We start from the raw sequence: 26,030 nt of genomic DNA, 5'->3' as shown, positions 1-26,030 counted from the left end.
TAAAAGAAAGTAAAAGGCGCATGTGATGCATTTTAAGAGAATTGAGAAGTACAATATGAAAAGCACTATACTGTGTGCGAGTAGTTTTGAACTACTCACTTCTTGCGCATGCGCATTTCACAGGTCGGACAGCACGCCACCAGTCATATGAAAATAACAAAACTGCACGTTGTCAGCTCTCACCGTCTAACATCCTACTTCTGTATTTATTTTCAAAATAAAACAATGTTGTCAAGCAACACATGTTAAAATTCTTCTTCCAGTAATAGATTATTTGTGTTATATAAGTGGAACACGAGCTGTTGTCGTTGTATATTTTATAAATAACGTGTGGCATAACACTGTTGAATAGCAGCAGATTTATAATTGACATTTAACATCTACACTTTTATTCTGAAGTATTCCTCTTCGTTTTCCGCTCTAACACTAGCTAAATTTCACGCCTTGCTTACACGACCAAAGTGCATTATACAACTTGAACACTCGGTCGTTGGCTTACATTGTAGCCAGGATGGCTCCACTGAAGCTTTGTGCAAATGTTTCCTGGCTGTTCACAGAACATCCAGACTTCAGTCAGAGGATATATGCGGCCGCATCGGCTGGCTTTCAGTCTGTGGAGGCAGCCTGGCTCTACGATTCCGACCTGCAGGAGCTTCAGAGGGCCAGAGAGGCTACAGGAGTTGAAGTGATCCTCATCAACACCCCGCCTGGTAACCAAAAACCTGTTAAAACCAGCACCAACACTTAAGTTCAGTTAGCCAGTCTTTATATCAGAGTGACAGTAATGATACTTAAAGGCCAGTAATAATTAGCAGCTGAAGATGGTGAAGTGGATAAGCTCTGTGTGTGTGTGTGTGTGTGTGTGTTGCAGGGGATGTAAAGGCAGGTGATCTTGGTCTTGGAGCAGTACCTGGAAGAGAGGAAGAATTCAAACAGGGTCTGGATCTGGCCTTAAAATATGCAAGAGCTTTGGAATGTAAAAGGTGAGGCACTGGCAGAGTACAGATCCCTGAATAGCTTATGCTCATAATGAAGGCATAGCAACGCTAGTTTATTTGTTCTGCTCCTTTTGACCTAAAAAAGTTTGACATCCATCCATCCATTATCTATACCACTTATCGTGTTCAGGGTTCCAGGGGGGCTGGAGCCTATCCCAGCTGTCATTGGGCAAGATGCAGGGTACATCCTGGACTGATCGGCAGTCAATCACAGGGTTGACATACAGAGACGGACCACCATTTGCGCTCACATTCACACCTATGGGAAACTTAGAGTCCAAAAAAAGTTATGTTTAGTTCAAATAAATGCCAGTGGCAAACAGTTAAAGCTTCAATTTAAATGCAAATAACAAATACATTTATTTTTTCCTCTCTGCAGAACAGTGGGTAGACTGTGTTCCCATTCAAGAGGGTTGGGCTGGAGCTAATCTTAGCTGACATGGGGTGAGGGGTGGGGTACATCCTGGACACAGTGCTTTTTGAAAACTCAATTCAGGGTAATGAATTTGATGAACTCTATTTTCATTGTTGATGTCAAGACAGGGAAAATTGACCTTTTTGGAGATGATGATCCCAACACCGATTTGGGTATGCCCATTGTTGCTTTGTGTAATGAGCATGTGTGTAAAGCAACAATAATGGTGGACTACCAGTTTATTTATGTTTAGTTAGCACTGCTTGATCTATTTACAAGTCAAACAACTACAGATTAATAAAAAAGAACTATTGCTTGTCAAATAAATTACTACAGCCGAAGAAAAATAGACTCAGCATGCCTTAAAATGTGGAGGTAAAATACTTTGAGGCCTAGGCAGGCCCAGAAAACAAAACAAACATTGGTGAAAATGTATGTATGTTCATTGTTAAAGAATGAACATGACAATTTCGAATATTTTCAGTTTTGTGCTCTTGCTGGGTGATGAAAAATGCGTCACTAACTGGGCGCAGCGTGTGGTTTTTTCCTCAAATGTTGCCACAGACACCCAGTCCATAAAAATACAATATACTGCAAATGCAAAGGCTTTAATCAGTGGGCCAAAGGCTCATTCACTTTTGTGTTAACTCATTCAGTGAAAGATAGTGACTTAAAAGAAACTTTGAATAAAAAAGTTTTCAATTGTACCTTTAAAGCACCCTTAGCTTCTGATTTGCCTTAGTGTTTGTTAAAAAACAGACAAAAAGGAGAAAGTCCCTTTTCAAAATGATGCAGTGTACGTTGAAGCTATGCTAGGGTGAGGGCACCTTTGAGGAAAATGACCAATATCTCCAAGATCACAAAACGGAGGAAATATATCCGCCTAAGTATTCCCCTGATGTCCATGAGCTCTTCTCTGGTAAAATAGCTCCCGGTACTAAAGTAAAATACTTAGGGGAAAATTCCCAACAAATCTATTGTGGAAGCTTGAAGCATCATGTTTTGAAATTTTACTTTCCACTGCTCAAGGTCTGAATCACAAAGGAAATCGCGCTTATAATACACCCATACAATTTTGTATCTCAATGCAATTTCCTCCTTGTTTTTGATCTGATTGGGGAAGGAAGCTGTCAGCAGCACTATTTACTGTGAGAACTGTGCTCCTAACTGTAGGGGGTAAATTCGATCTAGTATAGATGATGAGCTGGGAGGGGACGGGGATTGGACAGATGTAATACCAGTCGTATACTGTCTGTAACGCAGCTTCCGGCATAAAGCAACCAACAAGAGCAGCTTATCAAGATCCCTCTCCTTGTGCGGTCATGATCCAGGATTGAGCCCAGGATAGCCCTGAACCAATTTAACCACTACTATAATAACAATATCATAATTTTATTTACAAACTGCTTGCAGACATTTTGAATTCTGAAGGCAAAAAAGTGGAATTTTTGTCAATATCCCTGGAAATTGTTAGTTTGACATCCTATAATAATTGTGTGCTGCAGACAGTTACTTCCAACTCTCTGGAGAAGCTAATAATTTCACCTTTAGTGCATGTGGCTATTAGCGCTGCTGTTTGTTAATTGGACATTTTTCTTTCTATGAGGCTCATTTGTGTAAAAAGGAACCCATTTGCCCCTGATGTATGAATGATCGATCATGGCTGATGTAAACACGTACAAACAGGACTGTGCTTCTTTACAAAGTCCATATTGTTTAGACAGTCTTCAGAACTTTGGTGATGCAGAAACAGATTTTATGTAAGATGTTATACAGTTACAGGTTAGGGTTTAAGCTGGTTTCAACTTTTGAATTTGATGATTCAACCACACATTTAACAGGATCCACTTGATGGCAGGAAGGATTCCTGTCGGCTTGAACAGAACGGTCATTGCCAAGGAGATGGAAACGATTTTTGTACAGAACCTAACCTATGCTGCTGATATCCTCTCAAAGGTGAATAACTTTTAAGGTCCAACATAACAAAAACTCAGCTTAATGAATGTACCGAAACTGAATTTGTTGAGATAATGTAAAGAAAAATATTGATATTCTCTGATTAAAACAAACTGTTGATACAAATGGATATATGAAATATAATTTAACTGACATTGACAGTGATTTAATACACTCATTCCTCATGGCCAGGATTCCCTTGTAAAAGAGATTTTGTACCTCAGTGAGATTATTCCTTGGTGAAATAACGTTTAAAAACAAACAAACTCAAAAAAACTACATGATACATACTACACTGCTCAAAAGAATTAAGGGGACACTTAAATCAAACATCAGATCTTGATGAACGTATAATTCAAGTGGAAAATCTTTACTGATGTACATTGTATAATTTGTTGAGAATAAAATTATGTAACAACGGTCAGTGGAAACCAAAATCATCAGCCCATTGAGGGTTGGATTCAAAATTACACCCAAAATCAAAGTAAAAAGTTTCCTACAAGAAGCAGTCTCAGGGAACTGAAGTAGAATTCCAATAATACATTTGTGTTTCTGAATAAATTAGTGCACTTAATAATCTTGATAAATGTTTAAGGGATGACATAGTTATATAATCTGCAAAAACTCACGCCTCTTGTGTCAGGGGTGCGGACTCTGTAAATGTTGTGGCGTGGCCAGCAGGAGGCACAATATGTGTTGATGGTTAAATGTGTGTAATATACAATTTTGATTTAAACACTGTGCTGCAGAGATGTTCTGGCCTACACATCATACACAGAAACAAATGTCTTTGTTAGGTACAGATCCTCGCAAAGATAACAATAACAATAACTTTATTTATCCCCAAAGGGAAATTAATTTAATGTCACACCATAATCATTTTAATATTATTTAGTATAGTTTTTCAATTAGAATGAGAATAATGAAAATGAGAATAATGATGTAAAAAAACCTTAATTGGACCTGGGGGGGCAGAGCCTTCTCTATTGCTGCCCCCTCCCTCTGGAACTCCCTCCCCCATCACCTCAGACACTCTCCCTCTCTCCCCTCTTTCAAAACTGGACTCAAAACCCATCTTTTTAAATCTGCTTTTAATCTGTGACCGTGTGTTTAATTGCACCTTGATTGTTTTATACTGTATATTGCTTTTTAATGTCTTGCTATGCTGTTTTTAATGTAAAGTGTCTTTGAGTACCTTTTAAAGCGCTATATAAATAAAATGTATTATTATTATTATTATTATTATTATTAATACCAATCTCAAGTTTCACAAGACGAGCACCACAATAAATAGTTGCTTATGTAATTAGGATTTTTTGATAGAGTGTTATTATTACCTTATGATGCACTCATTCATACTTCCATTTGTACTGAAATGTCCCTGCTTTGCACAGGAAGGAATCACTGGTATGATTGAACCGATCAACACAAGGATTACAGATCCCAGGTATTTTCTGGACTCTCCTCATCAGGGTAAGCTACTATGTTCCTGTTGAGACAACACTCCATCCAGCACTAACTGTCAAGACAAGACCCTTGGTGAATGAAATAGAACAATACATTCATTGGTTTCTGCTGTGGTCAAAGTACAAATGCAACAAGGCAGTTGTATGGAAGCTGTTCTATTTTTTGTTTTTAAAGCAACATTCTATTTAAGTTCAGTGAAGATAGATGTGGGATATATGTGAAAAACAAATACATTGTTTTAAATGTAAGTTTTTATTTGCAAGATTAGTGACATGGAGCTACAAATTATATGATGGTAATTGGAGGCCTGTTTATCTAGAGAATATCTCATTTACAGCTTTACAGTTATAATGTAGTAGGCTTACTTTTAACACACACACACACAACCTCTGTCTGGCATACACTGTGTCTGGCTATCTGCCGTGAGTTATGTCTTAGCTGATCTTCATTTTTGTATCTGTAGCTGCTGCAATACTGGAAAAGGTTGGAAAGCCAAATATCAAGCTGCAAATGGTATGTGTTCTGGAAATTTGTCTCAACTTGAATATAGAAAAAAAAGTGAATCTCTTGACATAACAGATCTCTGAACTATTTCAGGACATCTTTCACTGGCAAATAATGGATGGAAACCTCACACAAAACATTCAAAAATATTTCCCCATAATCGGTGAGCAAGATATGAAGATAATACTGTAAAATCTGTGTAAATAAAGTTACTGGTAATAGAAGCTATAACTCGTGAAACAATTGGAGAAGAACAGGTGTTGTGATTTTATTTTTATTCTTTGTATCGTGATATGAAGCAGAATTTTGAGGTAATATCGATGAAAAGCAGTCTGAGGTGAAGGAAATTTAAAAATTTTTTCAGGTCATATTCAGATTGCCCAGGTTCCAGGTAGGAATGAACCAGACAGTGCTGGAGAGCTCAACTACAGTTACTTGCTTGACACACTAGAAAATCACAACTACCAGGGATACATCGGCTGTGAATACAAGCCTCTTGGTAAGTGCTGTTTTTTGGCTGTACGGAACCCAGAAGAAAGTATGTATGTTAAAAATCATCTCTATCTACTGTAGGCTCAACAAAGGAGGGTCTGGGCTGGATCAAAGATTACTGCACACACAGCAAGTGATGAGCACAGGTGTCCAACCAGAATACTATGGTCATGTGTGCTGCTTAATTGCAGGCTTGTTATACTTCTTATCCTGCCTTAACAACAATTTTCATCTATCAGTTATATTTTTTTTAATAACATATGTTTTACTCAGTTGAAAGCTTTGCAACATTCTGTACAATTCTAACACGTAAGTTGTTAAATCAATTTGTAAGCTTGGTGTAGGCCTACCATGGTATTGAGTTAACAGTGACAATCAATCAAGTGATCCTGTAATGCAACAACACAAACTTGTTGAACTGTACCTTTTTGCAGGGTTGACAGATCAGATTCCATTAAATTGCTGATTTTAATCGTGTACTCTCCTTTATACATGTATCTGTTTCATGTTTAACAAAAAGTCCAGTTCTTAAATTTGGGCCATTGTTATGTGGTATGTCCATTCAGGCCAACATGATACTAGCCAGGTAAAATTATCCCTTTTAATTCTCCTACACCTGACTTTGTTCTGAAGTTGAAGGGTCCTGTTATTGTTATTGTTATTGTTATTGTTATTGTGATGAAATAATGCATTAATTAACAGGGCATACCTGTTTGAAAATAAAGACAACAGGGTTACGGCTGCACATTTTTCCTCTAAGATTTGGCATCACAGTTTTCTCTCAAGACACTTAGGGACACAATTTATTTTTCAAATCATATTAATAAGTCAGAATTCGATAGTTCAACTTCATGATAAATCTGAGGGGGCTCAAAATGTTAAAAAATACATGCAAATACCTGGCATGGGCGAGTTGGTGTCTGTGTTTGATTGACTTTAGCTCCCAGGCTGCTCAAGTGCTGATGTTATGTTGCAGAGAATGACAAATAAGTAACAAAGTAGTGCTGTAGCTTTGACATATTGGACAGTCAGCCTGTTTTAGTCAAAGTGAAGAGTAAGCACCACAACATCATTCAACCTAATCAAAGAGAAATTTGCTCTTGCCTTTTCATCATATTGTTTGTTTATCAAAATGGAGCCACTGTAATGTCAGCAATCGGTTTCTGGACTGCTGGAGCACAATAGGCAAAAACATAGTGGAAAATATTGATTTTTAAATATATTTTTACACCTGGGGACAAGACCCTAGTGTGACAATCTTTCCTGCTTATAATAGTGGATGGATACCAAATAACTTCCTGTCATATCAATCTAAAAACTAGTTGGGGCCATCATAAAAACAAAAATTATAAAATATAAGTATTTTTGGTTTCAGATTTTGTCAATGGACAACACAGGTAATTTAGAGGCCATGTATGCTGTAGCAGACAGAAAAAGTGTGAGTTATCTGTTAAAAGCCAATTATCCCAATTGACTGCATTTAAAGTTTAGACATTTATTGTCAAGATTTCAATCAGTCATAAATACATTCTGTATTTATAATTGTTTAAATGAAATGAATGAAAAATAAAACATTAAAATGTTATTTATTCACTTGCTTTATTTAGCATTTGACATACTGTAAAAGTGTTTTGTATATACATACTATACATTAAACAGAGACAGTGCAATGTTAATATTACAGTGTCAAAATGCCAAGGGCTTACTTGTTACAGTTCACATTTTCAATGATGAATATCCAGTGTATAAGATTCAGACAGAATTTTCTAAGCTTTGCTCAACATTTCTTCATTGTACCTCAACTAAGAAGATCAAACGTGTTTAATTTTCTTCCATTGAAAATGTATAGAAATCTAAGGCGTTATGTATGTCGTTAAGTAAGGCTGCGATGGATATCAAGCCAAAATGTTTGTTGTCAGGCTGGCTTCGCTCGCTCTTGTAAATTGAGGTATGATTACCAGCCACATTGATTCACGACTCACAACACACAAACTCATCACTCGTAACACACTCTGGATAGACTTAGCCCTGATTACATCTGGCATGCGGTTATGTAAATCATCAAACTTAGTATGACCCATCTTTGTTCTTATGAAAAGCAATTTCTTTCACATTCCCAAAATGGACCAAGGCACTTTTGCATAACATCAGGGCTTTGTGTTTCCAAAGATCATATACGCAGAGCTGATTGAACAACAACAGTATCCCTTCAAACCTTGGGGAATAAAAAAAATTAAATAAACAGGGAAAGGCACTTCAGGGCATCAGATACGGCAGTAGGATTCAAGTGAGTAATATGTTTTGACACTTAAAAATCTAGCATAAAAGCCTACCAACTTACATAGCAGCTGTCTCTCCCTCATATCAAACACTCATGGAGTATTAGGAGTCAGCAAAATACTTTTAGAAGGCACAAGATTCAAGATACCTTAGACATATTAACAAAGCAATGGATGTAATTGCCAAAAATCTTAAGCATCAGATTCAGAAAATCAAAACAACAAAAACACTTTTAGGGTGAAATGATCAATACCAAAAGAAGCAGGAGTCCACCAAAGCTCCTTAAGGTAAAGCTGGCAACACCAGAAGTCAGGACACAGGGGAAACGAAAGTCTCCTTGTTCTCAATTGACCATTTTAAGAACAAAAGCAGATATTTAACTGAAGAGTAGTAGCACTGCTGTCTGAACAACGCACCCTTTAAATGTTAGAGAAGTACTGTGCCATTGAGTTTACGCCAAGCTTTTGTCAGTTAATGGGACAATCACTTAATGCTCAAGATAGCAATGCAGACCAACCCTAACTTAAGACACACTGAAGAATTGGCACAGAAATTGGCAAATACAAATAAAACAACCTTTTAACCGAGTTTCGTTGCCCTCGACTATGTTGAGCAAAGTTAATGCCAGATCCATTGACATTTGACAATCAGTGATTTACTGGTTATCTTTAAAAGATCCACTAAGAACATATGTGAGCTTCCTTAAATATTACCAAATACGTGCATTACATGTTATGGCCCAAAAACTTGATTCAGACTGCTGTCTTGCTGCAGAACAAACACACTGTTTTGAAGATGCCGTTTTTTTTTTTATAAGCCCTACTGGATTTGTCAATATACATAACCGACCAGGGGTTCTGTGCTTACATTCAGTGTGAGATCCACATGGTGGCTGGTCCATTGATCTGTACAGAGTGGACATTAAAATGCCAGAAAGCTAATTATATGTGTACATGTGTAGTGTGGCTTAAGAAATTGTACAAGATTTATAAAATGTTCTCACCAATTTAATCTGGCTTAATGAACTTTAGTATGACCACTTTATTTTACATATTTTGCCCCACTTTAGTGCACAGAAAAAAATGATTCAGAATTGAGAGGAACATTAAACTACCTTCATACGTGTTATATACTTGCTCTTAATAACATGTATACAGACAAGCTGCTGAAATGTGAGTAGTATTTCTCACATTGCATTGTTCATGCTGCAGCTGCATACAGTACTCTGTACCTGGAGATACTGTAAGGTTATTTCCACTGAGGCAGTTCAGGGTGGGATCATCACTGGCCAACGCTGGAATATTTTCACATTTTCCACGTAACGATCATGGTGGCACACATATTTTACTCACCACTTGGGAGCCATTAAGTTTAAGCTTGATCTTTTTTTCCAACAGGTTAAGTGCTGTTTGGGCTTACTTTTGCAATAACTCCAAATAAAAGTAAACGCCTGGGAGCAATTGAGAAGAAAATACTGATAGTTGACCAGGATTTCTGGGTTTAGTTTGGTATTAATTTTCTGACAAATATCTATTATGTGCATTCTATGTACTTACTTTCTTGTTGCTGCTCCATCTGTGAGGATACTGTTAAGAGGATTATCACCAAACAAAACTTTAAAAATGTTTTCCTCTACTGCTGTTTCCATGTGGTCACATGAATATGAGGTGAGGTAAGTCCAGCAATGAAAAGCTCTATAACAGTCCTGTCCAGAGGTTGTAGCAGGCCGTGTTAATTACAGACTCCAGATGATGATACATTGACACCAGCTGAGGAGGAGGGCTGCTGCTGGGCTGCTGCTGTGATGGCAGTGGTTCACGAAACACAACCTTTAGACTCTGTGGAAGAAAGAACATGGATTTTTTTTTTTTTTATATCTTTGCATAAATATAGTATAATATATAAACCATATCAGTATCAGTTATAACTTACTGTTTTTCCAGCTTGGTTGTCCAGAAAGACCAAAACAAAGCAGTCTGTGAACTTCTGGTTTAGAACAGCCTATGTTGAAGTGAGAAAGTTCACGTTAATATGCTATCTCATTCAATATCAATATTCACCAGAGTGCTTAATATGTGTTAATTCACACCTGACAGTAGTCCCCACAATGTGCACTGTTTGAGTAATGTATAGTAACAGTAGGAAGTAACAGTATGTATAAAGTATGTAAGTAAAGTAAGTAAAGAGTATGTATAAAAATATAAAGTTATGTCTCTTTAAGAGATCAGTTAAAAAAATGAAAACAGACACCTGCCTTTGCAGGGCTTATGCATCTATTGTTTTTAAGTTTTACCTGCCTACAAAATAAAATGGTATAAAATCAGATGTCAGTAAACCCTAACTGCATACATGCCTTTTAAATGGTGTTAAAAAAAATTAATTAAGCTTTCTCAGTTATAAACTGCATGAGTAGTTTAAAACAGTTACACAATCCCTTTGGTTGATCCATCAAAAATAGTTTGCTCTCAAATAAACAGGCATCAATTATAAAGAGCATCTTCTCACCAGATACTGAATGCCGTTGTCATCAAAGTGTCTGCAGCTCTGAGGGAAGCGGTTTAGCAGCACTTTGATCAGACTCTGGTACCAGGCTGGACTCATGGTCAAGAAACAGTCCTGCAGCAACACATCACACACTACCATTACAACAGCCGGCCTGTCATTTATAATAAACTGTATTTCCTCCATCTCCACTTGCACATTTAGTTGAGTAAAACTTAAATCTAATCTCTCTATTTTTTCAAACAAGAAACAAAAGGTTGAACACAATCAGTCAACATTTATTTTAGATGATAAGACTTGCAAGTGCAGGTTTTATTAAACAAGATAAAAATCATTTAGATTCCCAGTTTCTATCAAAAGTGTTGACTGAATTCTGTGGACATTTATGAGGCCATAATATGATCGTGGTGTTGCGGTGTTTTGGTGCTCGTTATTTCCAGCTGGACAAATTTGAAAGGATTAGTTCACTTAAATTACATTATAAAACAAATCTTCTCACTTTTCTCTAGTAGTATCTGTGCATGCTCGGTATTGGTTAGATCTGTCCATGTATTCAATTTTGGTCATTGCATTAACAACATGAACTTTTGTTATAGGAATTCATACACTGTTTTTCCACTAGAAAGTAGTCCAAATGAAAACAGTAAACCAGTGAGTTTGTCAGTGGTCTAAGAGATGTTGCTATTGGATATTTTAATTAACTATTCTTCTCCATTGGGTTGGGGGGAGGAAAAGGTCTCAGATGCAGATAGCCTGTGAATTACAACTAGACACAGGAGCGGCTGTGGTAGAATCGGTTGTCTCTCAATCAGAAGGTTTCGATTGCATTCGACTGCTATAGTCCATGTCCAAGTTTCCATGGGCAAGACACTGAACCCCAAATTGCTTTGTTGTATCAATGTTGATAGATCCTGACTGGAGATTGGCATAGTAGCCTTTGCCATCAGTGTGGGAATGTGAGTGTGAAAGTGTGAACGTGACATGTAGTGTAAAAGTGCTTTGAATGGTCAAAAGACTAGAAAAGCGCTATACAAGTACAGTCCATTTATCATTTACACTCAGCTATATAGGTAGCTCATATTCTGTTGAATACTGGCAAATGGCTGTTCGATTAGTGAGATCTCAAACATCTTACACCCAATCTAAGAAAAAACCCAGCAAAGAAAAGCAAATACATATTTATTCAATATATGAAGAGGGACAGTCTAGAAAAGAATGGTTTGAAATAACAGTCCAGCAGGGATCACATCCATGTACAGGGTTTGACCAGAAAATGCTCACTGGTTTACTACCTAATTGCCCCAACTGAGTAGTACTGTTTGCAAAGGTATTTCCATTATTTTAGTTAAATTGTTTTTTTTTATAGAAAACTTCCTAATCCAACCTTACATGAAACCTCAATTCCGTAGATGCCCTCAGAAACAGAGCCCATTTCTCTTAACTTTGATACAAATGAAAGTGTAGTAAAAGATCCAATTTGTAATAAATCACAATACCCTCATTTTTAATAGCCAGGCCCCGATACATTACTGGATGTGGATGAAAAGAATGGCAATTAATAAGTGGCAGTCTTACCAGTTGTGGGTCGATCTCCCCGACAGAGCGGCTTTGCACAGCCTCCAGTAACTCCTCCAGCTCACTAAATGACAGCTTGGTCAGCTTTAGTTTGTCCAGGGCCAGGTGCTCCCCATGAAACAGCCTCCTCCACAGGTTATCCCTGCGGCAATGACCCATGGCCTGCTCCACACTGGCCTGGATCTGTCTGTGGGCTGATGCTACCTCATTATTGAGCAGCGGAAAAAGAGGGGATGGGTAGAGCAGCCCCTGAGCGTCTGGTCCACCCCCTGCTATAGGGAAAAAGTCACTGCTATCACTAGGGGCCAATGAAGCTGCAGCTTCAGATGATGTTTCCTCCCAGAGGTCCTGTTCTGCGCTATGAGATCCACAGGCCTCTGCGCGATCTGGGGGTGGCCGACCTCCCAGCTCGCCAGGATCACGATGGATCTGAGGAAGCTTCTTGAAACGCCGCATGTCAGCAGTGAGGCGGGGGAAGAGCTCTCTCTGACTGGTCATGATCACAAAGAACCGCAGCCTGCACCCAAAGGCATACAAATATTGTCCTCAAATGTTGACATCAACCTGATGATCCAGTATCATTATGAATCTTCTTAATATTAAGTATCAATAAAGACAAAAAGGCTTAAATGGCATATCTTATTACCTCAGCAAATGCCTCTCCCCGTCTGACTGTTCCTCAAATGGGGCAGCATTATGGCACACAACCATGGACACATCAAAGTCATCATGGTGGTGCAGGCCCTCCAGATCCTTATAAGAGCCAGAACTAAAGCAAGAAAGAAGACAAGAGAGAAGATATTGAAATAAACCAGCTTACATATGGAGAACCTGTATTCTAGGATTGTAATGTACTTTTTACCTGTTCCAAAGAGCCACTAGTGCATACTCGTGTAGGTCAGGCGTCCCTTTCTTGTTTTCAGTGGTGACCATACCCTTGGACATGCGGAGTGGCTTCATACCGTAGGTGCTGGCGTGGTCAGTGATGTAGTTGTACAGCTGGTGGGCTGTAATCATCCCCGTGGAAATGGAGAAGCTCCCTAATGTTAACAACAATCAGAAACTCTCAGAAAGGTAATCACAAGACGTACCAGATCTTCTTGTCCACCCACAGTGTTTTAAAACCTTTCATGTGAAAACATGATGCAAATATTTAGATTTAAAATACTTCCTAGTCAGGCCAAAGCAGGGGTTGAGTCACAAATATATAATGCAGAGGGGGACACAAATGTTACATATCATTTTATCTCATCATGAAATTAAGTGAAAGATTTACCCTAAAGTACATTTTTAGAGAATTCTCTTTTGGCCACCAGTGAGCGTTAGAGGGAGCTGGAGGAAATGACTAGCTAGACTCCTGCAAGTTAAGGCAATTCCACAAATACATAAAAGTATATTATACATTATAAAGTAATGGTTAAGCTAACCATGTAGTCTATATTAAATATATATACGTATATATACACCAATCAGATATAGCATTATGACCACCTGCCCAATATTGTGTAGGTCCCCCCTTTGCCGCCAAAACAGCCCTGACCCATAAAGGCATGGACCCCACTAGACCTCTGAAGGTGTGCTGAGGTATCTGGCATCAAGACGTTAGCAGCAGATACTTTCAGTCCTCTAAGTTGCGAGGTGGGGCCTCCATAGATCATACTTGTTTGTCCAGCATATCCCACAGATGCTTGATTGGACTGAGATCTGGGGAATTTGGAGGCCAAGTCAACACCTTGAATTCGTTGTTGTGTTCCTCAAACCATTCCTGAACCATTTTTTGTAGTGTGGCAGTGCACATTATCCTGATAAAAAAGAGGCCACTGCAACTATGGAATACTGTTTCCATGAAGGGGTGTACTTGGTCTGCAACAATGTTTAGGTAGGTATTACGTGTCAAAGTAACATCCACATGAATGGCAGGACCCAAGCTTTCCAAGCAGAACATTGCCCAAAGCAAGATTCACATGCTGCCTTACATATCCCACTCACTGACAGGTGCCATTGTAACGAGATAATCAATGGTATTCACTTTATCTCAGTGGTCATAATGTCATGGCTGATCGGTTTATGTTCTTTCGCAGTAAAAAAAAACAAAAGAAAAACTCCAACAAAGTGTGGTTAGATGTAGTCTATGAGACATCCACATATGATGTATTGTTGTATAACAGTACATTGTGAAATGCTGTTCTACAGAGGTTTAGGATCAAATGTAGCAACAACCAGAAGGCCATGCAAGCAGGAATATAAGCCTAGATGTTACTTTTTAAGTACCATATAACTTTATGACAAAGTCACCTTGGAAGACATGATTGCGTCCAAACTTGGGAATGTCTGGGTGATGGGAGATGAAGTCGTCCAGAAAGTCGGTGAGCTGGTAGCCCTGACGAAGCGTCATGTGGCAGCCGACCAAGTACTGGTGAACCACGCGCAGGTGGAAGTCATAGCTGAAGGAATGAACATGCATCAGGTCCCGCACCTTATCACACTCCTCCGTGAAGAGCATGGATAGCTAAAACAGACGAGAGGAGAGTCATTACCAACAAAGCTTGATGAGGAGATAGTCACAGGGCAAAAAATGTCATAGAAAAACAAATAATCCTCCAATGCTGAAGAATCTTGCACACACCAGCGTCTCTTAATGATTATCTGTGTAGTCTTCCACTGGTTAACCTACTTTGCATTTTAAGTGACACACCTTGACAATCCAGCTGCCCCCAGCTGCTTTGTTCTGTGCACCTTCAGGCACTGCTGCCTTTTATAGGCAGCTTTGATATCAATCAGATTGATAACAGCGTCTTGTTTAATTAAATCCAATATCAAAAGGGGGCTGACAAAAGCATTAATTGAAAATGCAAATGGTTGCAATGAGAGGTGTGTGTAGTACAGCACACGCCAAATGCTACTCCTGCATTTATTTTATCTGGACCATTTACACATAGGCTTTATCAAATCAAAGAGGTAAGAAAAACTGCATGGCACATTTTAGCTAGTTTTTTAGCTTTCAACTTTGCTTCAGTGTCTTAAACAATTCAACACCTTAGCATTTACATAGGCGACTTCCCATCATCACTGTCATCATCACCACCACACAGATACAAAAGAAGAATATTCTTTTGGCACAGAGGAATAAAAAGATCAACTTTTCTGTCCCTTGTGGGAGAGCAAATTAATTTTGACCTTGTAGCCTGCTATCCTTTGAGCCAGGGGAAAACCGACATCTCTGTGGCTCAGAGGTAGTACATTTCCCTTTGTGTCGTCTTGACTATCATGCTAACATTTATTATTTTCTGACCTGTAATCCCATCGGTTCATGTTCTAGCTAATTAAAAACCATGCATAACTTTGATGAGGAAAAAATGTTATGTTGAGTCGCAGAGCAGCAGCTTGTCTCCTGTCAGCCTCACTCAGAGGTAAAAGCTGTAATTATTTGAGGTTGCATAAGAAGAGGAGAATACATAAAGCAAGATGACTGAAAACAGACATTCAGTAAGGCATTAAGTACTGGCTGTCCTGGAAAACAGAAATAATTAAACACATATAAAGTGAGTGTGAACGACATAAAAAAAAAAACATATGGGTTGCTCGTTCAGTGATCTAAGTCCCCGCTCTTAGAATTCTGACAGCAGGGTACAAAATAAGCTGAAGCTATTTGACTGTAAAGACAATAATACAAGTTCAGACAAACCTTTGAACGTCTTTCTGGGATATAAATGATTAAAGTGTCACAATACTTTTAAAGTAGTAGTAGGTCTTCATTTAGTAATGACTGTGGCTGGGATTTTACAAATACCAAGGTCATAAATGTCAAATACTACAAACCTTATGACTAAAGTGAAGCATTGAATTTTACATATAATATTGTCTGTCATATTCCTTCATGTGATTTTGTGTGCACATCAATGACTCCTTTACCTCATGCACTTTGTTGAAAAAAAAATATTTGTGGGTTTTCAATAAAATTATAATTTTTATATTTAGTTTTTTAGAACATTACTTTAGATATTAGGTCATAAGGTCCATGTTTTCATCTTGTTAAACGGATGGTCAACGAACCAGGGACAACAATAATCAAATACATTAATATTCTATAAACAAATTCAGTTGATGTCAATAAAGTTTTGGTCTATATTGGAATTTATCACGTCTGAATGCTGTTTTACATGGGTGTTTAAGTGCTTTTATTGTAGGTGAAAGAAAAAATGTGTCCGCATCATCTCAATCAATTGATTGCATGTGAAATGTGTAACTACAGTATATGTCCTTATTTCCCTGATGGGAAATGGTTTTTGAAGCGATAAGGATTTAAAATACGTTATACATAAGTTGTAAAATTATAGATTTTAAGAATACAATATTAAATCTATAAATATTGTAATCAGTCTACAAAATACTCACCATATCTATACATTTAATCATAGAAAAATGTTCTTATTGTATATCCAATCACTGTCTCACACTAACTTAAGCAAGTGAGAACATAAAGAGTCTAAACAGGAAAGACCTTTGACTCCACATTGTTTTTACCTCATATTTGGTCATTATAATAAAGTAATCTTCAGAATTTAAAAAAAGTATTTCAAGCAATTCAGCATAAGGAAATGAAACCTGATTTTTACAGTCTATGTGATCATTTACAGCGAGCAGAGCAGCAGCAGTTTCAGCCTTGTTATACAATTATTGACCCTTTAAACCCAAAAGATATATCTGAAGTGACAGTAGACCTGGAAGAAAACAGCTAGCTCCAGTTAATCCCCACACTACCAAAGATGAAAGAGGATATACAGTAAGATTATCAAAGAAATCACAGTGGGGAGAACAGTGGTTGCAGGGACACTTAGAAAAATCACAAGCTGAGACACCCACAACACCCGTACCAGCAAGCATGGAGACAAACAGCCTGTTGAAAGTAAAGAATGGAAAGGAAATCACAGGGGAGCCTGATCCACAAAAAAGAAGATATCTAAACACCTGTCTTTGAGATCCTAGATCCAGCTTACCCTGATACTTGCTTGAAAGTCAAGCAGCATGTTGAAGCAACTGTAGCTCTTACAGCTTAAAAGCACACTTCAATACACTTAAACCCAATAATCCCGAAAGAGACAACAACTCGAACATAAAGATTTAAAAAGGAAGAGACCAGGACTGATGGCAGCAAGCAGAGTGGCAGGGAGGGGTGAAGCCTGATTGTAGTGATACACCCCTCCCTTGAGAATATCTGGGACATACCGCACAGTCAGATACTGGGGTGGCATCTGGGAACGGCTTGCAACGAGGTTTGGTGAGGAGGCTGCCCTGATGGAGAGATGACATGTGGTGGGACTAGGCAGACACACAGACACACAGACAGTTGGATGGAAAGAAAGACTGAAGAGATACTACAAGAATAAATGAGAATATGTTTTCTCAAACCTTTTTAATACTACCTTTAATACTTTTTTCTAACTAAAACCACTTTATATTAAGTATCTTTCAATTAAGGTGTTTATTAAAAAAGTTATACAGCTAAAGAAGCTGTAAAGGTCTGTATGAAAACATTTACATGTTATGGCTGCTTCATAACAGCCTGGGAACCAGACTAATCTGCAAGCTAATGTTCTATTTGCTCTGGCAGTTGTGTCTGGCCACCCACCTACTCAAAAAGTTTCAGGTCCAGCAACCCCATATTTATTATGAGAAGGTTTTGGAGCTGTTGCGAAACTTTTGTTAAAACCAAGATGGCTGCTGCTGATGTGGACTGTTCTGAATCTGCAGTGGTGTCAGCATTTAATAAACTGGATGGAAGTTCATGTTAAATACAAATGGTACAAATGGCCAAGCCACTGTGTATGTTTGACTAGAAACCTTTTAAATTGATGATAAAACTAGCCTTAACCTTTAGCAGCCTACTGCAAAGTAACATGTTAAGTCGTTTGAGGGTTGTTAAGTCAGGAGACATTTTGGTCCACACTCCTTCATAACAGTCCTTTTAGAGTGTGCGCTTTCTGGTTTATGTCATTTATGGTGCATGGTGATTCATCCTTTGCAGAGCACAGCCATTGCTCTGAGGTAAGACAGGCAGCAATGGAGAGAAGACGACAATGACACTTTCCATGCAAAGATTCTTTGGACAGATGGCAACAATTGATTTTATTCTTTATTTTGTAAAAAAAGGATAAGAAAAAAACATAAATGGCCAAAAAACTATTTTAAAAATTGTCTAAGGTTGTGCCCTATGCAGCTGTATTGTGCACAAAATATAGGCATCATATCAGGGGTCGGTATCAGCAGATATTCTATATGATAGAACTTAGAACAGGAGATAATGATAAGAGTGGAATCCTTATTAGACAAGTATACAGTATTAAGCTCATTTATTTCTAATAGATTTGAAACTGAACTAACTACATGGAATTCAACGTTGTACATGCTATTATTCATTCCTGCTTTGCATAAAATAAGATGTCAAAATGTATTCTGTATCAAAGGCAACTCTAAAGAATGTATTATAAAGAATAATGTTGTATTGAAACTTTAGTTTTATTAAATTACAGAAATTGTCAATATTGTTTGACATGGTTGAAAAGAGACTTGATAATTTCCAAAATAAGTGATTGCGGATCACAGACACACATCCATTTAGAACAACCTACCTTAACATGCTCTCTCACTTGGAAACATGGACAAGATATCAAAACTTCTCACCTGATGGTCACAAATAGCATGACAATTCACAAAACCAAACATTTGGTTTTTGTGTTCCCACCTTTAACTAATTGTGTAGTATGGGTTGTTGGTAAGATATGACAAAAGGAAAAATATAGAAAATGTTCCAGTGTAAAAACATCTAGACACTGAAGGACATGCAAGGCAGCCACTTCAAATATTACCACTTCATATTCCCAGCAGATCTGACCTCAGTTCAGCTTTAATATACAGAAAAAAAGGAGTAAAGGACTGAGAGAGGGAGAGACGGAGGGAGACAAGTCAATATGTTGAACCCTGGAGACCTGAGAACAAGTTCTGGAAAGTATGTGTAGAGGGTTGGAATCAGAGCTCCACGGTCAAGCTTCATGGATAAACAGTACTATGCTGGCAAATGAGGTAAATGACCCTTGTTAAATAAAACTATTCAAAACACACCAGTGACCCACACTGGTGAGCCAATCCCTGGAAATGAGGGAAGTAGTAATAAACGTAGTTTGTTATGACTCAAACACAAACGAGCAGCAACTGTTGTGCAGAAACTAGCCCAAGCAGCATCTGACCATATTTTCCTGACACTGAAATTGGCTTTAGACAAAAGTAAAAATTAATTAAATAACCCTAATCTGCCAATAAACACACAGGCACACTCACACAAACTCACTCACACTCACACAAACTCACACACACACACACACACACACACACACACACACACACACACACACACACACACACACACACACACACACACACACACACACACACACACACACAAGTTTAATCTGTTTTAAACCCAGAAATTCCTAAAACTCTTACTGCCTGTGTGGAACATTTCCCAAGACCCCTGAAACCCCAAACAGAACCTCTTGAACTTTCTTAAGGACCCCTGAAATCCAAACCTCCTACACAACCCAGAACATCCCTGGACCCAACTGTAAAACCACTGGGAAAAAGGATATCAGTAGGCTTGCTTCTCACATAGGAAATTGCGGCAATTCAATCCTTATGTATTATGTATTCTGTTTTCATTTTACACTTGTTGTCCTCTCTCTCTCATGCAAGTCCCCTCAAAACCCCACAGAAGAAAAAGCAGAGCTGAGTGTTATGTATCTGCACTGCATTGCATTTACCTGGGAGTTCACTGTTTGGCCCATGGGAATTCGGGAACACTCCAGTGCATACTGCTTCACACAGAAGTAGCACCCCTGGCAGAAGGAGAATTCACATGGAACACACATGGTTATTAAAATGATATACAGTATATATGGATAAATATAAGAGTCAGCCACAGGGAGAATGGTAAATAGATTACTAACAGTAGAGTTAGTTTACTTTTATGGTATCAGGTTAGCTACAGGATTTGAGGGACAGTATGAAATGAAATTATAAGGTTGCAATAGCTGACAATTCCTTATTGGCTCACACATAATGTATTTGACAACATGGAAATACTGTATAATAACACATTAGCCTAGTCCCATTAATATCTTTAGTTTTTTCTAATTCAAGGGAACTTGGTTTTGTTAAGTCGAAGGAAATGACTTACAGTAAGTGATGACCTCAGCTTTTGTCTGATAAACTTCGAGTGAGGAGCTTAAAAAGGCACAGGTTTTTATCAAGCAGGAAGGTCTGACTAGGTATATATCTGAGGATCAGTATAGTAAGTGCCGGATATAGTTCTCTTGGAGCCGATAAACTGTACATTAACTATACATTGATGAAATGGGAAACTTAGGGTGCAATTACCAAAGAATGGATTGCAGTTTGATTCACAACTTGCACTAACGATATTCTGGCCATAAAGTTTAGCAAAGCGTGCAGTTTGATCTTGTTTCACCTTGACTGTCTGCTGTGCAAATTGCTGTCATTCATTCATGAACTGTGCTCCACACTGACAGAGCTCAACTCCATCCACAGACTGTTGATCTGGCAAGAAGAGGAGGAGGCAGCTCTTCAAACAGGAATTTTACAAATTTCACTGAAATGCAGCTCCATTTTTTGAGGGAGCCTGCAGTAGCAGCTTCTGCTGTAATGAAATCTTGGCTCTCATCAGGGGTCATCTGACAACGATTTACCTTCTTATTAATCTCCATAAACAAACATCTGCATGCAAGTTCAGCTAACAATCCCTTCTAGATCTAAAATTCAACTTGTGATAAATTCCCTTGACGCAGTGTCACGAAAGTCGTCCAGTGTTCAGATTTTCCGACTTCCTCAAATGCATCAAAAATGATCGATCCGACCACCATTCAACAAATGAGCATTTTAAAAGTTGTTTCCTTCTCCTCTTGAGGACAGACCTGACAAAGCTTAATTTTAACTTTTTACAAATCTGCATCATGAATTTCGGTAAAAGCAAGACTCGGTAATCACAAGAAAACCTTTTTCTTTTTCTGCGAATAATGCAGCACGCGGAAAAGGAAATCTTGACTGGAAATTGTTTATCACTAACCGCTGGCTACACGCCCAGCATGTTCACCGTTGTCCCCAAAGGCTATATCGTCAGCAGACTGTAGCCAATGGGATCCGTGATTGCACAAAAGGTGACATTGTTGTCATGATCACAGTAAACTCTGAGTGTGACAGCCCTTACAGCCTTGCATTACATTTACACATACATCTTTTGTGTAAAAGTACAATAACACTGCAATTTAACAAAATAATTATAGCACATGGCTGTTAGTAAATGATCCTAATCTCACCTGAAAAGCCAGTTCCATCAACACGATACCCCCTGGTAGTGCCCTCTGGAGGTGGTATGCTGCAGTGCCAGAAGGTGTAGTCTGCAAAGGTAGTATACAAAACAATCGCACAATCACAGCTTGGATAAAATAGGGTTTTGAAGGTTAATGCAGATGTTTTTAAGCCAAGCAGCAAATATTTTGTGCTTTATTTAATTTCTTTAAAGAGTAATTAAACCCTCAACCATTTTGGTGTTTCTGATAGTTGGCATTTATCCAAAACTTTTGAGCATATTCTTTCCAAAATTGAGTAACTGTTGTCTTAGGATAAGGTAGACTTTTATTTTCACTAATTATTTATGAATTAATTAATTAATTTACTATGCACTTTTTTTTTAATTCAAGGAGCAGCTTTAAAACCCAGCCCAGAAGATGATGCACTTTACAGAGTAGTCTCAGCTAAAACAAATTTAGCTGTCTCTAAGGGCAAATTGTCTTTGCAGCCTGTAGCACTTTTTTTGCAAGTTTCCCATTTTAGAAATCTAACTAGTACGGATCGCAGTGTGGCTTTTTTCTTTGTAATCCTCATTAGAAGGGAACAATGTGCCCTTACTCTTAATAACTGCTTATGAGTAGTTTCCTAATGATAAAGTCCCCCATATCCCTTGATAGATCTGCACATTGTTTTGTTAAGATTTACTATCCAGATAATCAAATTTATCCCAGATCGTCTTTTCTTCCCATTACAGGCTTTGATGCCTTCTTTGTCATTTTCTCTCTAACTTCAAGCTCATTCATTCTTTTTTCAGCTTCTCTTCAGTTTCTTGGATGTGACTTCTAAATTGGAGTCTATTTTTTCACATTCCTTTCATAATGCTTTTGTTTAGGCCAAGAAGTTTTTCCCACTTCTTGGACAATTCACATCTAAAGATGCTTACATCCTTCAAGGTGTCTTTAATTTTTTGTTTGAGAGTAAATTCAGTTGCCATCATGCCACATCTTTGTATTCTTTAATAGCTCTTGGGTAAGTACCCTTGACCAAATGTTTCCTCTGTTTCAGTAGCTGATTTCGACTTGAGATGTCTTTCTTTGATAGATAGAAGTTTTACATCTACTCTCACACTACTTAGTCACACGCGCTGTCTACTAGAGGTCTGGCCAAACCAAATGTCTCAAAAGACATTTCTTTTACTTCACTATGGCCTTAAAAAACTGACAAATAGACCACAAAAGAGAAAGATAGAGAGGAAAGGCTGCACTCATGACCATAAATTGTAGCAAAACTATATTTTCTTGTCAGCTTACCTCACTCCCTCATGTCATCAAGTACCAATAAAAAAATCAACCTTAAAATTTGTCCAGGTTCTTGAAAATTTAGTCTTAGTTCAGATCCAGAAGCAGAATTTGGGGTGCATCCTGATATTAAAAACTGTGAAGATGTTATCTTTTGCCACATAGGAAAATGACTTGTAATTCACGTCGCCTCTCACCGACGTTAGCAGCAATGAAAAGGTTACCACTACCTGCCAAAATATATATTCACCATGTTTCATGAGTGCCCTGCAGAAAATTGAGCACTACAGTGTTTTTATTATTACAACACCACATGTACTCTATATACACATATACTCTGTTGTCTTCGGAAGCACAAATCTGGTTTAAATGGATGGTAAATGGACTGTACTTATATAGCGCTTTTCTAGTCTTTGCGACCACTCAAAGCTGCTTTTACACTACATATCACATTCACCCATTCACACACGGATTGCAGAATCTGCTACGTAAAGTGCCCAACTGTCAATCAAATATCACATTCATACCCGTCGGCTATGCCACCGGGAGCAATTTGGGGTTCAGTGTCTTGCCCAAGGACACTTCAACATGTAGCCTGAGGGAGCTGGGGATCAAGCCTCTGACCTTCCGACTGAAAGACGACCAACTCTACCACTGAGCCACAGCCGCCCCCTTTATTCCCTCACGACAAAGCAACCCCTATTCTTAAGGCACTTCAGTCAAAGCGATGCATAATGTGCCTCTAGACAGGGTCAGCTTTAGAGTTGTGAAATCTGGTAGCTTATGCATGTAGTAAGTGTTTAATTTGATTGTTACAAATATTTATTGCAATGGAAAAGTAAATAAAAATAAAACACAAAACATAACAAGGACTTGTTTTCCTAGGACATATGAATTAATCGGGGCATGTCTTACAATAGCACCGCCTGGCTTAAACCCCACATGTGTATGTGTTTGAAAAATAAGATTTCTGCATATCTGAGGTGAACACTAACCTTAGGGCTGTCCTCGCTTTTCTGCTTTACATAAGAAAAAGACATCCTCCCTTCTGACGACATCGAGCTCAGCATTGCAGCGCGAGCCCGGGCAATGCTGAAAAAAATGTAGGGTGGGGGGGGGAGAAAAGGGGTCAGTAAAGGTCTGCATAAACCAAAGATGGTCAAGGGCTGATGGAACACCATAACCAACCCATAAGACAGATAATTCCGAGAGGGTCACACGATCTAAGCCTAGAAAGTGACAGACAGGCAGGACAGGCATCTGCCCTGCATCTGCTGTGGTTACATCAGCCATGGGGCAGCAGTGCGGAGAGGTCAGAGGTCAGAAAAGGATCAAAACATACATGATGACAAACGGATTAATGATTCTTACAATGTAAAAAATTAGGAGTCTCAGGGACTGGTAGAGAGGCAGAAACGGAGTGATAATTTTTTTTGTTTCACAAAAAAATGAGCAGATACATGTACAAATACACATACAAGAAAAACTGAAGGCAAAAAAATACCTGCGAGCTGGGGACTGAGGCCGGACTTGGACCAGAATGAAGCCCATGCTCTGCAGGTACTGGACATACTGTTGGAGGAAGGTGCTAGAAATTTCAAGCAGCCAGGGCTCTTCCTTCAGTCGGCTGGGCAGCATGTCCCCTGAGTCAGTGCTGTAGCTGCGGTCCCTTCCAGACGCAGTGGAGTCGCTGGAACGATGCCGTTTCTGGCACATGTACATTATCATTTTAAACATTTACAGCACAGTGCACATCACCTAAACATACAAATAACACTATCTCAAGTGTGCAGACCTAACTCAGTGTACCGTTGCGTAAATTCCACAAAAAACAAAACAAAACATGAATCGATGGTAAGAGACACAATGTTACAATTATTTTGTACAACTGAAAACACATTAGTGTCATGGATTTAGGAATGCAATTCATGAATCCATAGCATGTCTCCTTTCCCTACCCTATCCCTACAGTACCAAAAGGTTGCCAGTTGTCTTGGAGTACCCAGTCATCTGGAACTGTCTAGGTAACAACCTTGGAATACATATAGGCCATGTTCCAAGTATTCATTTCTGAGGTCACTGGTGCACTGGTGGCAGGTGAAGCATTTAAGCTTAAGCGGGATGACTTAGCAGCTCAAGATAGATCATCAAGGTAGTCAAGAATCAACAGAGGCATATCGGTAGGCATGCAGAAAGGAGGAGTTTAGGGGGGCCATGTGGAGGGACTTTTAGTTGGCCTCAAATAGCTTTAAGCAAATTCTTCTCTGGGCTCTCAGCAGGGATGGACTAATTATCTCAAATAGGGATATTAGCAAGCAATGAAAGTAAAATTGTGGTAGACCTGAACCTGCCCAACTTCTCCTTATTGATAAGGCAGAACTGGAGGATGTGTGGGAAGACTAACTAATCTCACTGGGAAAGGCCCCTGTGCAACACTTTCCCTGAAATTCTTTTGTCCCTGTAGTATCCTTGGCACATGACTTTTCATTAATTTTTCTAAGTCATGTGTACAACATGAGCAGTCAAGTGGTGCAGGCACAAAGTCTTTCTGGTTTTTTAGAAAATATTTTCACAAATAAAGCATCCACATTTCCAACAATAGAAATCTTTTAAAGCGAAGCAGCAACATCTGAAAAGGTTACAGTTAGCATCAGCAGATATCTATCACAGCTCCTATATAGATGAAGGATAAGTAAACATGAAATGAAGCGGGTGTATGGGTGAAGGAAAAGACATAGATTGATGGATGGATGGATGGATTGATGAGACAGCAAACATACCTTCACTGGAGGCTGAATGATTTGTTCCTCTTGGATCTGCTTTCGGAAGATGGGGTCAAAGAGCAGAGGGGTTGCACAGTAGTGGACCAGCCTGGACGACTGTTTCAGGGTCTCCAAATCTGTTCCCTGTTGTGACATCCAAGTTAATTACCACTTAAGTATAAGATGGGTACACTGCTGAGGGTAAAATTTGAGAAGCGGTTAATGGATAACCAACTCTATAACAACTCTGTGTTAATGAATGAAGTCTATAAGGTTCAATACTGTATTCCATTGCGACAGACTCAGTAGTGTTCATGGTTACTGACTTCATGGTTACTGGCACTGACATCAAAGTTTGGCAGCGGGACACTGAACTTGGTGTAGTAGGCCCCATGATATTGTTCAAAACCTGACTACGATG

At 38.6% G+C, this 26,030-nt stretch overlaps 2 protein-coding genes across 3 annotated transcripts in view; one reads left to right on the top strand and one right to left on the bottom strand.

The window, feature by feature from the left end:
- Positions 1–485: 485 nt before the first annotated feature.
- On the top strand, positions 486–7,387 carry hyi (hydroxypyruvate isomerase). 2 transcript variants are annotated; one of them, XM_069679396.1, is made up of 8 exons: positions 486–710; positions 872–983; positions 3,255–3,369; positions 4,764–4,842; positions 5,300–5,349; positions 5,434–5,503; positions 5,705–5,839; positions 5,914–7,387. In XM_069679396.1, exons 1-8 carry the CDS (start codon positions 512–514, stop codon positions 5,967–5,969), a joined length of 816 nt encoding a protein of 271 aa, XP_069535497.1. In that variant the 5' UTR covers positions 486–511; the 3' UTR covers positions 5,970–7,387. The 2 variants fall into 2 exon arrangements, with proteins under 2 accessions (XP_069535497.1, XP_069535496.1); XM_069679395.1 differs by having other exon boundaries at positions 5,705–7,387.
- Positions 7,388–7,412: 25 nt separating this feature from the next.
- Positions 7,413–26,030, bottom strand: part of szt2 (SZT2 subunit of KICSTOR complex) — a 93,991-nt gene continuing 75,373 nt past the window's right edge. The window contains exons 62-74 of the mRNA XM_069679394.1: positions 25,628–25,753; positions 24,352–24,554; positions 23,843–23,939; positions 21,576–21,656; positions 20,004–20,078; positions 17,416–17,481; positions 14,485–14,698; positions 13,052–13,229; positions 12,836–12,958; positions 12,190–12,706; positions 10,618–10,728; positions 10,045–10,113; positions 7,413–9,950 (exon numbers count right to left, since the gene is read on the bottom strand). Coding sequence (XP_069535495.1) covers positions 9,807–9,950; positions 10,045–10,113; positions 10,618–10,728; positions 12,190–12,706; positions 12,836–12,958; positions 13,052–13,229; positions 14,485–14,698; positions 17,416–17,481; positions 20,004–20,078; positions 21,576–21,656; positions 23,843–23,939; positions 24,352–24,554; positions 25,628–25,753 — 2,004 coding nt within the window. The 3' untranslated portion in view covers positions 7,413–9,806. The remainder of the gene's footprint in view (positions 9,951–10,044; positions 10,114–10,617; positions 10,729–12,189; positions 12,707–12,835; positions 12,959–13,051; positions 13,230–14,484; positions 14,699–17,415; positions 17,482–20,003; positions 20,079–21,575; positions 21,657–23,842; positions 23,940–24,351; positions 24,555–25,627; positions 25,754–26,030) is intronic.

Source organism: Semicossyphus pulcher, unplaced genomic scaffold (genome assembly GCF_022749685.1).
Source record: "Semicossyphus pulcher isolate SPU_LCO1_2020_fin unplaced genomic scaffold, fSemPul1.0.p SCAF_4, whole genome shotgun sequence".
Lineage (NCBI taxonomy): Eukaryota > Metazoa > Chordata > Actinopteri > Labriformes > Labridae > Semicossyphus > Semicossyphus pulcher.
The sequence above is the reverse complement of the archived record's forward strand: the minus strand, read 5'-3'. Positions and strand labels throughout refer to the sequence as shown.

Excerpts from the sequence above, each read along its gene's own strand:
- hyi (XM_069679395.1), top strand. The coding sequence starts at position 512 with ATGGCTCCACTGAAGCTTTGTGCAAATGTTTCCTGGCTGTTCACAGAA. Across the intron at positions 3,370-4,763 it reads CTGCTGATATCCTCTCAAAG|GAAGGAATCACTGGTATGAT; the intron begins GTGAATAACTTT and ends TGCTTTGCACAG. Across the intron at positions 5,504-5,704 it reads AAAATATTTCCCCATAATCG|GTCATATTCAGATTGCCCAG; the intron begins GTGAGCAAGATA and ends AAATTTTTTCAG.